The sequence below is a fragment of the Sciurus vulgaris genome (genome assembly GCF_902686455.1).
Source record: "Sciurus vulgaris genome assembly, chromosome: 10".
Classification (NCBI taxonomy): domain Eukaryota; kingdom Metazoa; phylum Chordata; class Mammalia; order Rodentia; family Sciuridae; genus Sciurus; species Sciurus vulgaris.
In genome coordinates this window covers 128110542-128128505 of record NC_136470.1, presented here as the reverse complement: position 1 = coordinate 128128505, position 17964 = coordinate 128110542, and the positions used below count along the sequence as shown (strand labels likewise).

At 33.2% G+C, this 17964-nt stretch overlaps 1 protein-coding gene across 6 annotated transcripts in view; it reads right to left on the bottom strand.

The window, feature by feature from the left end:
• RASA2 (RAS p21 protein activator 2) overlaps window positions 1-17964 on the bottom strand; it is a gene marked incomplete at its 3' end in the record, with an annotated part of 109828 nt that overhangs the window by 75343 nt on the left and 16521 nt on the right. For 5 of the 6 annotated variants that reach the window (XM_079100375.1, XM_079100376.1, XM_079100377.1 and 2 more), the window contains exons 2-3: window positions 14083-14200; window positions 9192-9295 (exon numbers count right to left, since the gene is read on the bottom strand). In XM_079100375.1, coding sequence (XP_078956501.1) covers window positions 9192-9295; window positions 14083-14200 — 222 coding nt within the window. Of the gene's footprint in view, window positions 1-9191; window positions 9296-14082; window positions 14201-14604; window positions 15216-17964 lie in introns of those variants that run through there. The other variant, XM_079100380.1, reaches the window with a different exon arrangement.

Below are 17964 nucleotides of genomic sequence, written 5' to 3'. Positions count from 1 at the left end.
AAACCAAGGCAGTTCCCTAAAGAGTTTCTACCTCCCAGGGAAAGACCCAGCACAATGAACAAAGTAATATGAGAGGAAGAAACAGAAATGTTCTTATTATAATGAAGTATTTGCCATGGTGGTATAGAGCATTTCCTTCCTCAATTCAAGTTTTAAGAAGTAGAAACAGTTTTGCATATGACTAACAATTTATTCCAAGAGTCTACTCAAAAGCTTTAATGAAGGACATAAACCAAAGTTAAAAGCTTTCACTTTCTTTCATTTTTTCAAATAAAGATTTTCACTTTATGTCTCCTAATTATACTTCATCTTTTCACTTATGACATAAGTTTAACATTTGAAAACTTTAAGATAATGGTAAGAAATTTTTGATGTCAAGATACATCAACTTTTGTATATTAAGTGAAAAGGACAAAAATAAACAGAAAAGTATGCTTAAAATACTCTTCTGAAAGCAAATAGTGGTGACTATACAATTTTATAATAAAACCCACTGCACTGTATACTTTTATTTTCATTTTACAATATTTTTAAATAATTACAAACGTGGGAGAAAAAGTTGCAAGAACAGTACAAAAATTTCCATATTCTTTACCCAGATTCCCTAAACATTAGTATTTTACCATGTTTCTCTCCCCCTTTCCTTCTGCTATATATGATTCCTTTTCTAAACCACTGAAAAACACGTTGTAAATGTAATACATACTTTAAAAGGGTAAATTTTAAGGCATGTAAATTACACCTTAATAAAGCCATTATTTAAAATTTTTTAATCATATTATAGTTTTTGATAAGATTATCTTCCCATTTATGAGTTGCAACTCAAGCTATAAAGACCGCCTACTTATGTGTAATTTTAACAAAAAGATTAAAATACACAATTAAGATTTGTTATAGTGGCAACTGTATGAATAGTACAACCCAGAGGATATATATCTATTGAAAAATTCATGAACTATATCTGTTAACACATGAAAGTTAAAAAATGTAATATTTTAAAATTAATAAAGGCGCCTAACAGAATAAATTTCCCCAAACTTTAAAATAATATTTTGGAAGAAATCTCAAGCGATGATTAAAATCCTTATGTGAATACACAACATTTATAATTCATTCAAATATTGTAGCAAATGGCACTAGGAAGATATACCTTGTTTCTCTGTGGTAAAAGTTTAGATAGAAATAATGGAAAAACAAAATTTTCCTACTACTGAATTAAGAGCCAAGTACGAAACTGAAACATCCACATATTCCTTATACTATTAAATGAATTTATATTAAGAACTAAATCATACAACTTTTGGTACTTTTTATTTATGGGTTATATAGAATTTCTAGCAAATTAATAAAATACCAGGAAAAGTTGGGATATAAAATTATGACAAAGTATTCAATATTGTATGCCACAAATGATTGATTATCTTAGTTTCAATCATCACTGATTCCACATTGGATAATTAAATTTAAAGGTAATGCATGAGTTTGATACTTTGAAAAAATAATACATGTATACACAGAAATAGCTCTATATATCCTGCAGCTGAAGTTCTTACCTTTTGGAAACTATTCCCCCTGCTCTTAAGAATCTTTGTAGTTATGTTATCTTTGGTGTCCTTTCTCCACAAAAAGGAACAGATAATATCTGGCAATTTTTTTTTGGTGCTGGGAATCAAACCCAGGGACTAGCACAAGCTAAGCAAGTGCTCTACCACTGAGCTCTGGCATACAATTTTAAGAGCATTTACCTACCATCCAGAAACTGACTGGTAGAGTGCTGATAAGAACCTCTGATCTACAATTCCCTTGATGTCTAGTTTTATATGTAATTTTTGAATGTTGATGTAGATGTATTATGTGTACATATGATATAAAGCAAGTACCAACTTTTAAAAGAGGGTTCTAAAACAAATTTTATTCAGAAGTTTATAGGTTTGGCCAATTCATTCCCTCATTCTACATACAGCCACACCGACAATATGTTTAAGTGATGATTTGATTTCCACGTTCCCTCAACCTGTCTAACCAACAATGTTTCTAAAAACTGTAGGAATCCACTTGTCCTATTTATGACTCACAACTCAGGTCATTCTCTATCACATATTCTCTATTCTCTTTTGTTTCAAAAGTGAATCCTCACAAGTCCAAAACTCCAGAAACAAATACCCTCTTCCTCTTACTCAGTACCTCATATAGCATGATACTCATTGTCACTGAAGAGTTGAATGGTTCTTGTCCTATGAGAGGGAAACTCTTCTCTGACCAGCTGCATAAATAAGCCATTTGTAAGCTAAAAAGAACTTGAAGTGTTATTGCCAAATCTTATTCTTAAGTTCCTAAGATGTCAGTTTCTAATATATAAAGATTTAGTTGCATGAGGCTAGTTGGCCTGAAGAACCAGGGAAGAAAGAGCACATAATCTCAAGAAGCCAGAAATTATTATATAAAAATTCTAGACGAAAATAAAGAGAAATATTTTAACTCATTAGGTAGCAGGAAACCTACAACAGGTTCAGCATTTTATTAAGCAATATGACATCTGAAAAAGAAATGCATGTCATGAGAATAAAACAGGTGAAGGGGAGTGGAGAACAGAAGAATGAAAGACAGAAAAAGGTAGAAGGGTAAATGAGAAGGAAGTATGACGTAGGGAGGGAAATAAGACGTTAAGTTTCTGAAACACAAGACAAAAAAAATCACTATTCTGATTTATTGTTCTTATCATTAAACTGGCATGCATAACTGTAAAAGACAAAGCAGTGTAATATGGAAGAAAGAGCACTGAACTCAAAAGCCAGCAATCTCCTTAACAGGTAGAGCCTAACATCACCACTTTACAAATAATAAAAGATGAACAATATTTAGAAATGCCTACTAACAAGTGATGAAGCCAGATTTTGGAGCCAATCTGTACCTACTGATGTTCCTTCTGGTACAGGTACTAATTCTGTAGACTAGTGTCAATTCTGTTACTTATTAGCTGTGTAACCATGAGTTAATTATTTGAACTCTTTACATCTGATTTGCCTCCTCTGCATGAGAAATGACTTTCAGCTCTAATGATCTTAAAAACTATTCTTGCCTCTACCGGTCCCAAAGGTTGTTTTCGTTTAGGGTTTACTATTTTTTAATAAATCAACTCATTATTTCACTAGCCATGAAATTACCAACTTAAAAAAAAAAAAAAAAAAGGAAAGAAAAGAGAAAGAAAAAGAACAATTATCCAGGAACAAACTTCCCAACAAATCATTTAAAGGTATTATTTCATTTCCCCACTGTCCTGACAGACAGAGCTTAAAACCAAACAAACAAAACTAGATACTACAATAGTTTCTTAAATAGACACGGACAAGAAACAAAAAGAAGTGAAGGAACCACCTTTGTGTCTAAATTAAAAAAGTATTCTCAGCTTTCCAATACAACTTTCAAGCAATATTTTCTTGCCATCAGTAAAAACTAGTTTATCCTTGGGGCCCATTTTTAGTCATGATATGGTCTTAGAATTTCAAACTGATACAGATCCTGCTCCTACTTGGGCACTTGGGAGAAATGGCTGAAAGAGTAGATAAAGGTAGTGATGAGTGGGACTGCCTATATAAGACCAAAAGACTGAATGAATTCTGCAGATAATCAACAAGAGCAATTCAGAGCCAAAGGCAGCACTTAGAAGCCTTAGTATACAGGGTTTAGGTGGATGCATTTTGGTCTCTGTGGTAAACTGGTATGTTAGTGTCTTCCAATAAATCATGCTTTCAGGTATGTAGGCCATTGTGTATTCCCCTCCAGCACTGACTCTGGGACTGGTTATGTGACTTGCTTTGGCCAATGGAACATCAGCAAACATAATGCAAGAAAAGGCTTAATAAGCACCTGTGCAGTAGCACTTGAACTCTTGGAATCCAGAAACCACATGGAGAGTAAGAACCAGCTAATAACTAGCACAGACAATCAGACCACCAGAGCATTCAGCACCCATCTCCCAGATAACTTTACATTAGCAACTCCAAGTGAGATCAGCCGAACTATTCAGCTGAGTGAAGTCCAAATTAAGAACCCAGAAGATCGTATATATGGTTACTGTATTAAGCCATTAAATATCAGCTGATTTGTCTGTAGTAACAGATGACTGGCATAGTACCTATACAGATACAAAGTGTTGCCACAAGCAAATTCTAAACAGTAGATCTGACTTAAGAGCTAAATGCCAGCAGAAATTACTATTCAAAGAGTTGGAAAAGACCTAACTATTTAAAACCCAGCCTTATTTTATAGATGAACCAGGCATACAAAAGTGACTTGTTAAAAGGTTACAGAGTCAGTGACAGAGTTATGATTGGAATTCAGGTCTCCTACATCCTAGTGAAATACTCTTTTTACAATTCAGAGCCAAGGGGAAGTGGGGGAAGCTGCCAACATCTACTAAGATAGCCACAATTTACTTGAATTTTCTTGAACAATAATTTCCTTGAAAAATTCCCTTAAAAATAAAAGAACTAGAACATTAGGAGGCAAATATTTTACATTCTAATTTCAATATTAAAATAACTCATTAGAAATAAAAATACATTCTTTAAGTATTTTTATCCATTTTACTCCTTTCATGAAAAGACGTTACTATATATTAGGAAAATATGTCACTGTAAAAGAGGACTTAAACTTTACAATTACCTTTTGTAGCACGTATCATACACCTCAAGTTTTCAATTAATCCACAATCTATTTTTTGCACCAGCTATTCCTGGCAAATCAAGATGCCCAATATGAGAAATTATGCCCTGTATTGATAATTATTACTTCAGGGAAGGGGACTGCAAGAGGACAGTACTCAAAAGTAATTAAGAGGGCTGGGGATACAGCTCAGTTCATAGAAAGCTTGCCGGTCAAACACAAAGCCCTGGGTTCAATCCCCAGTACCGCAAAAAAAAAAAAAAAAAAAAAAGTAATTAAAGGTTGTGGGTAGAGCTCAGTGGTAAGAGCTTGCCTTGCCTTGCATGTGTGAGACCCTGAGTTTGATCCCCAGCACTGCAGGAAAAAAAACAAAATACCTCAAAGTAATTCAGCATTATTTCTAATGTCCTAATTAAAAAAACATTTTACAAGAATAATTTCTAATAGCTCAAAATAAAAACAAAACAACTTTATGAGCTAATAACAGAAAGTATGTTAAACTAGAAAAATGTTAAAATATATATATATATATATATGTATATATATATATATATATATATAGAGAGAGAGAGAGAGAGAGAGAGAGAGAGAGAGAGAGAGAGTGTTAAAGGTAGACACAATACCTTTATTTTATTTTTATGTGGTACAAAGGGTTGAACCTAGGGTCTCACACGTGCTAAGTGAGCACTCTATCACTAAGCCACAACCCCCAGCCCTCAAAGACCATTTTCAAAATGGGGATGTACTATGTTTACTTTTAATATTAATTTCTATATGAAAAAATAAACATCCCACTAAATGTAGATATTTTATCTTTCCCTATTTTAATAAGAAATAACATTTAAGAAGAAAAATCTTCAGGTCCACAGTTATGGATTTTTGACACCACTTAATAAAGAATTAATTTTTACTTAAGATTGATTTTCACTTCAAAAATAAATACTAGGGTTGGGGTTGTAGCTCAGTAGTAGAGTGCTTGCCTTGCAAGTGTGAAGCACTGGGTTCAATCCTCACCACCTCATAAAAATAAATTTAAAAATAAAGACATTGTGTCCATCTATAACAAACCAACCAACAAATAAATAAATAAATAAAAAAGTCAACTTTCAGAAATCCTAATTATAAACTTCACCTAAAGGACTTTCCTAAAATATATACATAGATTATATGTAAAGGGACAAGAGAAATCACTAAACTTTCTTAAAGAGATACCATGATGGTCAAAGTTACATACTCTCCTCAAGGGTACTAATAACTACTAACAGCCTCTATCCAATCCTTGCCCCCTCTTGCTCTCTGGTTGCTGACATTTTTAAAAGACCTCCTTGCCTCCTGTGGTAGCAATCTCCTCTCTCTCTCTCTTTCCTACTTTTCTGATAAGGCTTTATCAGTGTTCACTGAAGCCTCTGTATCCTTGAAACCCTTCTTGTATGCTCCTAGGTAATTTCACTCATTCCAGCACAGTCTTCAAGTATCACTTAATGCTGATGGCTCTCATATCTGCAGCTCCAGCTCTTTTCTGTAAGCTTCAAATCTGTATTTCCAGCTGTCAACTAACATGTCCAACAAGAAATTCCCCAGATAATACAAGTTTAACTTGTTTAAAACCAAAATCTCTTCTCTCCGTTTTACCATCTCCCCAAACTGAATGATCTCCTTGTGTTCCCTATCTCAGTTAATGATAGCCATAGAAACAACATTATTTGTAACTCTTCCCTTTCTCACATCATCTTTAACCCCTTGGTCCTTAAGTCTTATGTGAAACCTTTCAAGTACATTCTCTCATTCACATTTCCACTAACACTGCCCTATTTAATTTCATTTGATAACAGTCTCCTCGTTGCTCTCCAGGTCCTAATCTCTCTTATTCTAAATCAACAAATTTCTATTGCCTACAACTTCCAAACTAGAAATTCAACAAATGAAGATTACAAAAAGTGTAATAGATATGTGTGTGTATACCTACACATACACACTGTCATATACAGTGGCATATATTCTTAAGAAATTCAAAATCATTGTCTTCACGATAAAGTCTAATCTCCTTAGTATCTGATATGTGGAACATGTTTTAGGGTCCATCACAGTTTGGCCCCAGTTTACACTCCCAGCTTTACTTTCTATCACCTACCTATGCAAGTTATATACTCAATCGGGATACGCCACAAATATAAGGTTCACCTTCCCCCTCCACTTCTGCCAATTCCTATCACTTGGTAACTGTTCTTTTCCTACCCAAGTAGTCTCTTAATCCTCCACCAAACAACCTATTCTCCCTCTATGTTCCCTAATGCTTTGTTCATACTTCCAGCACAGACTCTATTATAATACAGTGTGAAAAGCTGAAATATTTTGAGCATCAACATGACATTCAAAAAGTTTCAGATTATGAAGCATTTTAGATTTGGACTATCAGATTAGAGATACTCAACCAGGAAAGTCTATGCAAAACTCCAAAATATGAAACACTTCTGGTCCCAAGCATTCCAGATATAGGATACACAACCTATATATTAATGTTAGAGTAAAAGTCTGTCCCTGATTGCATGCAGGCACTCTCAGCCTTATTCTTCTTAAAAGTCCCATCTTTTGTATGCTGCACAGAAGTATCTTAGTAAAAATTTATATAATTGAATTGAGGATGGCACCTTAGGGGTGAATCATAAATAAGGGGTTGCTAGAAACAGAAGAGTGTATGTAAGTCAAGAAGTACAGGTGGACAAAGACTTAAATTTAAGAAAATACAACACCATGAAAAATATTTTCCATGGCTCTCATGAAATTGAATAAGGAATCAAAAGTCAAAAGTGACAAAAACTAAGACAATGCTTTCTTTTTTTAATTTTTATTCTTGAGAAAGAAAAAGTATTTGGAACATACATAACTAACAAAAGCTAAACTCTCTAACAAATAAGAATAATTAAGAATGAATTAAAGAACTCCAACCAAAAGAAATATGGGTAAAAGAACAATCAATTCACAGAAGAAAAATATAAAAAGTCAATAAATATTTGAGAAACACCTCAAATTCCTTGAAAATCAGAAAAATCACAAGTTAAAATATAAAATATTATTTTCATCTATCATATTGACCATTTTTTCCCAATGATAGTATCCAAGAATGTCCAGGGTGTGGTAAAATGGTTAGGCCCCAAGGCATGCTTGGGGAAAGATACGTTAGTACAAAATTTCTGAAGTCCAATGTAGAAATATAGAAATATATAGAGGAAATCTTAAAATATTCATACCCTTTGACCCAGTATTTCGTTTCTGGAATTTACCCTAAGAAAAAAAAAAGACATGCCAAAATTTATGCTGAAGAATATTTGTTTATAGTAACACCACTTAAAAAGCCAAAAATTTGGAAACAAAACGTTCACCAACAAAGAGAGTGGTTAAAACAATACATTTATTTTATATAGCAAATATTTTTGTAAAATATGACACATGGAAAGGATCATTAGATGTATTAAGTGAAAAAGAAAAAAAAACTGAATAAACAATGTAATAATATAAATGCACAAAAAAAGAATGGGAAAAATATGCCAATCTAATATCTGTAGTTATTCTTGGGCAGTCACTATCAGTCACTAAAAACATGTTAAAAATTTTGTAAGTAAGAAAAATGTATTGTTTCTAAAAGTGACTTGATTTGCTTAAAAATAACTTTGGTAAAGTTCAAAAAAGGTTTGTCAGAAAAATCTGGAAGCTAGACAAGAGAGGGCTTTCAAAAAAATTAAGTACTAAGCACAGGATAGAGACCATTTGTTAGAGAGTTCAATAGCAAAAGCTGAGACACTAGAAGTCAGTTATGAAGACAAAGTCAGATGAACAATTTTTTAAGCTGTAGGAGACTTGAACATGTTTCAATCAGTAAGGAAGAGACAAGAGAAAACGAAATTCAGGGCACTCAGAAGAAAGAGGATAATACATGTAAATTAGACATCTACCCATAATTAACACACAGACAGTGGCACAATGCAGCCAGTTTCTGTCAATTATTTAATACATTGACTGATTACCAATACAACCAGGGAGAAAATATATATTTAAAGTTAATTATTACTCTATTAGAAAAACCTCAAAGGCATGTTTTTAAGATGGTCAATACTGATTGCATAAAATCATTTGAATAAAAACATTATTTGAACTTTTCAGCAAGTACTTTTTGAACATTTACTAAATGTAAGGCACTCTGTAAGACCATCCCTGCCCTCATAAGTACCACATTTAAAAAAAAAAATCTAGACCCTAAATGATACACTAAGGAATAAGCAGAGCATTATGCAAGGGCAACCATGGGTAGTTTGGAAACAGGATACATGACGAGGGGACCAGCGAAGCTTTCTTGGTAAGTGTCATATAAACTAAACACACAAATTAAAAGTCAAATTCAGAAGTAAACAGTCTAGACAACAGGATTAGAAAATTGAGTATAATTTTACAGTTTTAACACTTTACACATGAAGAATGAATATAAATAAACACCAATTTTGTAACAAAAAATAATCATGAATAGTACCTACCTATACGAAGGTCTCGTTGTAAAACATTCTTATCATAAACATAGAAAGACAAATACTGGAAAGTTCTTGGAATCTCAAAGTAAAATTCTTCACTGAAAAATGGACTAGAAAGAAAAGGGGAGAAAGTATATTCCTTCAAATAATATCAAATAATTAAAAAATAACTTATTACTACCACTAACAATACTATTAATATTCAAAAGATATTGTCTTCAATAAAATCAATAAAAATTACATACTAAAATTCCATTGAAAAGACCTTTAAAAACCTCAAAATAATTCTCAATGCTAAGTTTCAACTAAATCCTTTACAAACCAAGTTGAACTCAAGAGATCTTGGTTGCCAGGATGAGTTCTAAACAAAGAGCTTTTTAGAAGTCCTGTGGACAGAAGACAGTCATTACCTGGGGGCATGATAACCTAAAGTGGACTTACACGAGAGTTGAGGACCACGTCACTCACACCACCAGCAGTCTTCAAAATATTTAAATATGTAAAATTGTATTAATCACAATAATACATACCACCTAAATAATATGTATGTAAAATACAAACATACATATTACTAAAGCAAGTAATGTTATATAAAGTGTTATTTTAAAAATATATTTTAAAAATTGAAACAGGCTATTTTTAAAGCAACTTTATTGAGGGATAAATTACATAAAATAAACTCCAATTTATAGTCGAGGCTAGTGACCTTTGATATATTTATAAGCTTGTGTAGACTCTTACCCAATCAAAATATAGAATATTGCTATTCTCCCCAGAAAGCTCCCTTATCCCCTTCTGCAGTTACCCTACCACACCTACCACAGGCAACCAGAGATCTGATTTCTATCACTGCAGCTCTATTCTAGAATTTCATATAAATGGACTCATACAGTATGTACTGTCGTATTCTGCTTCTTTCCCTTGGTTTGTCTGTGAGGTTTTTTCCAATGTTGTTAATATACAGTAGTTCATTTGCTTTAACTGCTGTGAAATATTCCATTGTGTTCCACACTCCATTCTCCTAGTGATGTCATTTGAGTTCTTTCCAGTTTGGGCTATTAAAAATAAAGCTGCTATGAACATTTTTATATAAAACATTTTCCAGACACAGACCTTTAATTCTTTTGGATAAGTAACACAGTAAAATTCCTGAGTTAAAGGGCAGGTGAATGTAAACTGTAAGAAACTGTCAAACTATCTTCCAAGGTAATTGTACAATTTTACTCTCCTCACTAGCAACACATGAGCATTCCAGTTGCTTTAGATCAACTGACAGTCTTTAATTTTAGCCATTCTAGTGAATGTGACATTACACATTTATACACATGTGTAATCTCTACCCTAATCAATATATAAACATTTCTCTCTCCCCCCAAAATTTCTCTTGCACCCTTCTGCTATCACCCATGCCATACTGGTCACTGTCAGCCAAAGTTCTCTCTCTACAGATTATGTTGTAGAACCTACAGTGACAGAAATGGTTTAAAACTGCATTTTCTTGATGAATAATTATGTTAAATATCTTTTAACATGCTTCTTGGTCATCTGTATATGATCTTTTGTGAAATACATGTGCAAGTTTTTTCTATTTTCAATGACTGTCTTCTTACTGAATTAAGTTTTTGCTTTGTTTTTAAATAAATTCCAGATTAAGTCCTTTGTCAGACTATTTTCACCCAGGTGTGACTTATCATTTAATTTTTTTGACAGTGACTTTTGAATAGAAGGCTCTAATTTAATGGAACCTAAGTTCTTTTCTTTTATCATCAGTGCTTTTTGCATTCTAAGAAAACTCTGCCTACCCCAAAGTTGCAGGGTTTTCTCTTATTAAACAGTTTATTTTTTATAAGTTCATTTTAAGAATGTTATTTGGTTATATTTAAATGCCTCTTTGAAGACATAAATCTCTGAAATCCTAGTAGATATCTTTTCTTATGAATACTTCTTTCTCAAGAATGCTTAAATTACAAAACTATTGTTTAAAAATATCACCATGAAATGCAATATTAGGAAGTCATAATTTAAAAAGCTGAAATGCAAAGTAAAATACTACTACAGAAATCATTCTGACATTGCCCAGAAAATGGCTGATGCAGTTTTTTAGTTGTTATAAAGTTCAGTTAAATTCTGCACAATTTTCACTTCAAACATAACCGATATTTTTTCCATATTTTAAATGGAAATAGTTGTTCATAATGGTGCAATTTGTTGTTACACATTCATACATACACACAGTATAACAACATAACTTGGCCAATGTAACTCCCCAGTATTTCCCCTTTCTGCAAACTACTTTCAAAAGTTGGTTTGTTAAAATAACTGGAGTCTTCTAGTTAGTCTCAACGTAAAAATCAAAGCAAAAACAACTATTAGGTAAAGATGACATGTAGATATTTCTCTCTGTATTACTTTAAAGAATTATAAAATAGAGAATTTCCTTTATATAGTACATATCTACATTCAAATATTATTTTAGAGCACATTCTAAAGTCAAATAAGAATAGGAGAATTACTAAATTACCTGTATTGTTGTGGCATGAAAATATCGACAACCTAACCTCCACATTTGATTGCCCACATCTTTATATAATTAATTAACTAATCAATGTATTTGAAGAAGACTTTTCAACAAGGTTGAAGCACCAGTAGCGTGCTGTTAATATTTAAATACTACCTCTTTCTTAAAAGGATTTGTACTAGGTTTAGCTTATCTCTTATTACAAATTCTTTTGGGCTGCAAAGTATTTTCAGTTTCACATACCTTTCCTATGAAGAACTCAACAGATATTTTAAATAATAAAAACTAAAAGACATAAAAGGAAACTTCACAGAAAAAAAGGCAAGTATAATGGAAAAAAAATATGAAAAAAAGTATCAAACTTTTACCTATATACAAAAACGATACTATTCAGAACCTATAAAAGATCTGAATGGTACCTACTGACTTTCAGCTTTACAGCTTATCACAATATCCACAAGCACTAGGATACTGAAATGAAAACAAGGCAAGCAAGGGTTTTTACTACAAATTCTTTTGCCCTATTCCACAATGAAAAACGCTAGAGGATACCCAGAATCCCAGAAGCATCTTATCTAACTACATCAAAATTGCTGGGGGTGCGGTTGTGGCTCAGTGGTGAAGCGCTTGCCTAGCAAGTGTGAGGCACTGAGTTCAATCCTCAACACCACATAAAATAAAATAAAGGTATTGTGTCCTTCTACAACTAAAAAAAAATTCTTAATTGCCTAAGATAAGCACTACTAGCCTGAAATTATATTAAGCTGCTATGCAGTTAGAAAAATAAGGATCTTAAAAAAAAAAAAAAACTGATTTCATTTTCCCTACACAAACATTCAGAAAGGGTTATAAAAAAAAAAAAAAAAGGTGGGTTGATTTTAGTTAGTTACTCATTTATAAGGCTACATATTAGAATCTACTAGGGTATCCAATTTATGGACAGTTACAAGCTACTTTTGTATCTTATTGATCACTGTGCAACATGAAATCCAAGTACATTAAAGTATCAAATTAAATTTTAAATGGTATTAGCTTTGCTTCTAATGTTCTATGACATATGAAAGATTACTCAGTCTCAGTGACTCAATTTTCATTATTTATAAATATAAAACAAAATATATTTATAAATTTATATTTACAAATATAAAGAATACCAAAATTCTAACACAAAGGACAGTTGACTTGTAACTAAAGATTTGAAGTATGTTACTGCAAATCTTTTGGGGCTACTAAAGTTACTTTCAGTTTTATACAGTACCTCCTCTGTGAAGAACTCAGTATATATTCAAAATTATAGAAAATGAAAATAAAGATACAAAGGCAAACTTCAGAGGGAAAAAAAGGCAAGTATAAAGAAAAAAGGGTATGAAAAAATATCAAAAGATATCTCTGAAATACAACTGATCTGAAATAAAATTCACATAATTTATGGCATGTAATATTTCACCTACCACATGCTTATTTCAACAACTCCCTGTACCCTTCTTTTAATTCTTATCCCTGAATAAGACTGTATCTTTCCAGCACAGTTCTGCACCAGAATCACGTCCACAAATAGTGCTAAGGGCAGAGATGGCATGTTCTCATTTTATAAATTAGAATTTACTATGATAATCTTAAAGTGCAATTATACTTTAAAAGATGAAAAATCTACTGAAGAGTCCATTCCTTGATAACATACTACTAATTTAAGCAACATATATGAACTTTAAGAAGTAATTTAATTTATTCTTTGGAGAAACAAAATAATGATGTACTCTGAGATAAATTAAAATAAATGGGCAAAATTTAACCTAGAGAACAGACTAAAATATGGTAGTTCTTCTCAAAAACTTGAAAGACTGCCTAGGTGAAAGACACACTAAATTTGCTTCCCACTAATACAAGGGATAGAAATAGGTACGATTTAAGAGAAAAATACATTCTGAGGTGATGAAAGTCACATGAATTAATACATAAATAAAAAGAATCCAGCAAGTTATTAGCATATAGTTGGTTCTTGTACTAATCATTAACCAACTAAACATAAGATCTTTCTAAGACTCAGAATAGTTCAAAGACCAAATGAGCTACTTAGGAGGCAATGAACTCCCTGGTCACTGCAACATTACTAAGCAAATGCCACATGATCATTTGTCATCATGGTCAAGAAGATGATAAGCACAGGCAGTTAGTCCAGTTCAATGAACATTCAGGTTCTTTCAAATTCTTAGATTCTGTAACTCTAAAAATAAATTCATAATGTAAAAGAAAAGTTTCAAATGCAAATATAAAAGTTTCAAATGAAGAAAGTCTTCTTGATGATTACAATCTGGAAAACATACACACTGATAATCAATATGTATCTTCTGAATGATAATTTCTAATTTTTCTACCAACCTTAAAGATTTTTCAACAACCTGGGTACGATAAACTTCTTCCTGGTCCAAATTTATGGTACAGAAGCAATCTCTCATCTTGTTGGGTCCAAGATATGGCAATAAATTTTTTGCTTCACCTGTTGGTACAAAAATTAAAATTGGCATTACACATCACCAGCTGTTTCATGGTAAGACTTCTATACAATGAATTCAATCTGACAGAAGGATGTGTGTAACAGGAAAAAAGAAGTAGTGATTAGAGAAAGATCAACTTGGTCTATTGAGACTGCTAAGACTGAAGGAAGGGGCTCTGAGTAAAGGGACATGTGAGGTCATATTACATGACTGCATCCCTGTCTCTGTGAAAGGCAATTCCCCTACTTGTGCTCTCCACGCTATCCCACCAGCACTACCTCAAGGACTTTAATCAGTATAAACTTCTCTTCTACCAGACTGCTCCCACTCTCATATAAACAAGTATGGGAGTTCCTCAATTTTTTTAAAAAAAGCAAACAAACAAAAAAATCTTCTATGACTCTACCTTATTCATCTTGATTATCATTCCATTTCCAGACTCCATTCTCAAAACTTCTCAAAAGCATCATCTCCAGTCAATATCTCCTCCACTTTCTTACTTTTCATTCATTCTTTGACCTTCTCCAGTCAGCTCTGGATTCCATTATGACAGTGAAACTGCTTCAGCCAAGGGCAACAATACCTTCCAAACTGCTAAATATAAAGATCATTTCCCTGTCCTTATCATATCCAACCTTAAACATTCTTTCCTCTTTAATTTGCTCTCCTCGGGCTGGGGTTGTGGCTCAGTGGTAGAGCACTTGCCAGATGTGTGAGGCACTGGATTCGATCCTCAACACCACAAAAAAAAAAAAATAATAGAATAAAGATATGGTGTCCATCTATTACTAAAAAAATATTTTAAAAAAATGCCTCTCCTCTTTAAAATGTCCTCTTCTCTTGGCTTCCACAAAACAACATTCTGACTTCCCTCCTGTATGGCTGGTCCTCTGCTCACACTTTTCACCTCTCAATGTTGCAAATGCCTCAGGGCTCAGTTCTGGACGACATTCCCTTCCTTCAGTATGTGAATTCCTGCAGTAGAAGGTGTTAATCTGATACCTGCCAGTTCTGCCTGACCTCCGTGTGAACGTTCACTTGTCTCCTTGGATATCCAGTAGGTACCTCAAATTTAGCCAGTTTCAGCAAACCATGAGGTTACCTCCCCTAAAACATGTTCTTCCCCTCATCTCCTGCTCTTAATCACCATCCTCCCACTACCCTCCCTACCACCACACATCTAGTTTATTAGCAAACCTAGTCAACCTCTAAAATAAATCCTAAATCCAAGTCACTATAATCTTTCATTTGGACAACACCAGATTCCTAACTAGTGCTTCTGCTTCTACTATTACCCTTCCTACAATCCATTCTTCACTAAGCATTGTGATTTGGGGGAGGGGGGGGGCGCAGGGGCAGGTCACTTAACCATTGAGTCACAGCCCAGCTCTTTTTAATATTTTATTTAGAGACAGGGTCTCACTAAATAGATTAGGGCCTCACTGAGTTGCTGAGGCTGGTTTTAAACTTGGAATCATCCTCCTCAGCCTCCAGAACCACTGGGATTACAGGCATGTGCCACTTCATCCAGTCTGTGATCTTTTAAACATATGATTCAAATCAGTCACCACCCAGCTCCAATACCACACCATTTCACTTAGAGTAAAACCCCACTTTTCTACCACCGTCTTCATGGTCATAAAAACTGTCTGTTCTGACCTGCTCTGCTCTTGCTCTCTCCAGGATCACTTTTTTCCACTCATTAGCCATACTGAGCCTGTTCAACCTGGGGGTCTCTGCCTGGAAAGCTCTACTCCACTGGTAATTCCTTATTATTCACATCTCAGCTCAAATGTTACTTCTTCAGAGAAACCTTCCCTGTTTATTCTATCTAAAGTTGATAATCCTTCTACTATATTCTATTTCTGTTTTGTCTCCCTGATAGCATTCATAATTATCTAAACCTGTTAATTTTTAATTATGAGTTTATTTTCTAGGTCCTCTGTTCTTGAGGCCAGAGAATTTGTTGAACCTAAAGATCTAAAATAGTGGCTGGCATACAGCAAACACTTGAGAAATATTTGTTGAAGTGAATATTAAAGAACATAATATGATTAGTTTTAAAGTTCTTGTGAGATATTCATGTACCAAAAAGACAAACAAAAAGCACAAGAGCTGAAATCATACACTACTATAATAATCTAAGTAAGGGAGTTGGCTTAAGGAAAAAGCGTTAATCCCAAGAATCATGAAACCAATGTTCCTATCTGAACTCTCCTGCTAAGTAGTTGCATGATTTCACAAAATCACTGATATACAGTTTTCCTGATAAGGTTAGGAAAACTAGATAAACTCTAATCTCTTTTGCTTATCAACCTTAAAGCTAAAGGTCATTAAGACCAATATATTTTAAAGTCAATTAGAAACTTAAGAAGCATCTATTAAAAAAAAAAAATCTGTGAACAAATTTTTTAAATTAAAACTAGAAAACCAATGGAAAAGTATCAGTAAACATCTGTTATTAAATTTGTTATTGAGACATTAGAAAAATGTTAAATTACCACTTATCCAGAATAAATAAATTTATATTCAAGTCAGAACCTAAGAATCTAACCTTGTAAATGACCCCAAAATTGCCTAAAAAGGCTCAGTCCTTACAAATGAAACATTTCCCTACCAGGAAAAATATACATATCTGAATCAGTATCCATTGGTCTCATCCTCAAAAGACTAGCCATTCCTCCTCTTCTTACCTGAAACTCATCCTTCCAGCTGTGTTCTCTACCCATTCCTATCATTCCCTCAGGACACTCAAGAAATCTATTTTCATTGTTTTCAATCTTCTCTTTCAGTTTCTCTTTAAAAAAAATTTTTTTTAGTTGTAGATGAACACAATATCTTTATTTTATTTATTTTTAAGTGGTGCTGAGGATCGAACCCAGTGCCTCACACGTGCTAGGCAAGTGCTCTACCACTGAGTCACAACCTCAGCCAGCCCTCAATTTCTCTTCTTTTGACATCTCCTCACTGCATTAATCCAATGGGGTTTTTATTTTTTTTAAGTCAAAAGTCCATGTAGGCCACCATACAGGGCCTATACTATAAAGGAATTTGAAATTAGATCATAATAAATATGCTCCATAAACAATGGAACTTTAGAACACTAAATTTCTGCCCCTGAACATGTTCTCATTTCATTCACTTATATGCAGCTTAAAAAATACTGTATAAATGTGTATATCATCTGCCACTTTCTCCCCCTTTTAAAAGGGACACAATGGAGTTATTTGGTCTCCAGAATCCAATGAACTTGACATTATCAGATATTTACTTAGAATAATATTTTATATAATATAAAAATGCATCCAACATCACTTCCTGTAAAAGCAGTTGTCATAATCTGTGCTTAATCTACCACTGGTTAAATTCAAATTAAATATGCTGAAAGTTAATTCATCTAATCAATGCCCAGATCACCAATCAATCCTGACTATGTTAAGTCAGCTATCAGGATTTTAAAGCATAATTCCAAACTACAAGAGTAATTAACTTTTTTTTAAATTTTTTTTTTTGTAGTAGGTGGACACAACACCTTTATTTCATTTTTATGTGGTGCTGAGAATCGAACCCAGGGCCTCACGTGTGCTTGGCGAGCACTCTACTGAGCCACAACCCCAGACCCAAGTAACTGACATTTTATAAACAAAATAATTCAAAGTGAGGTCAAATGGTTAGAAAATTAATAAAAGTAATGTTGTATGTATTATAGCTCTGAGTAGCAAATTAATATGTTAAGAGAACACATTCCATGCAAGTATACAAAAAA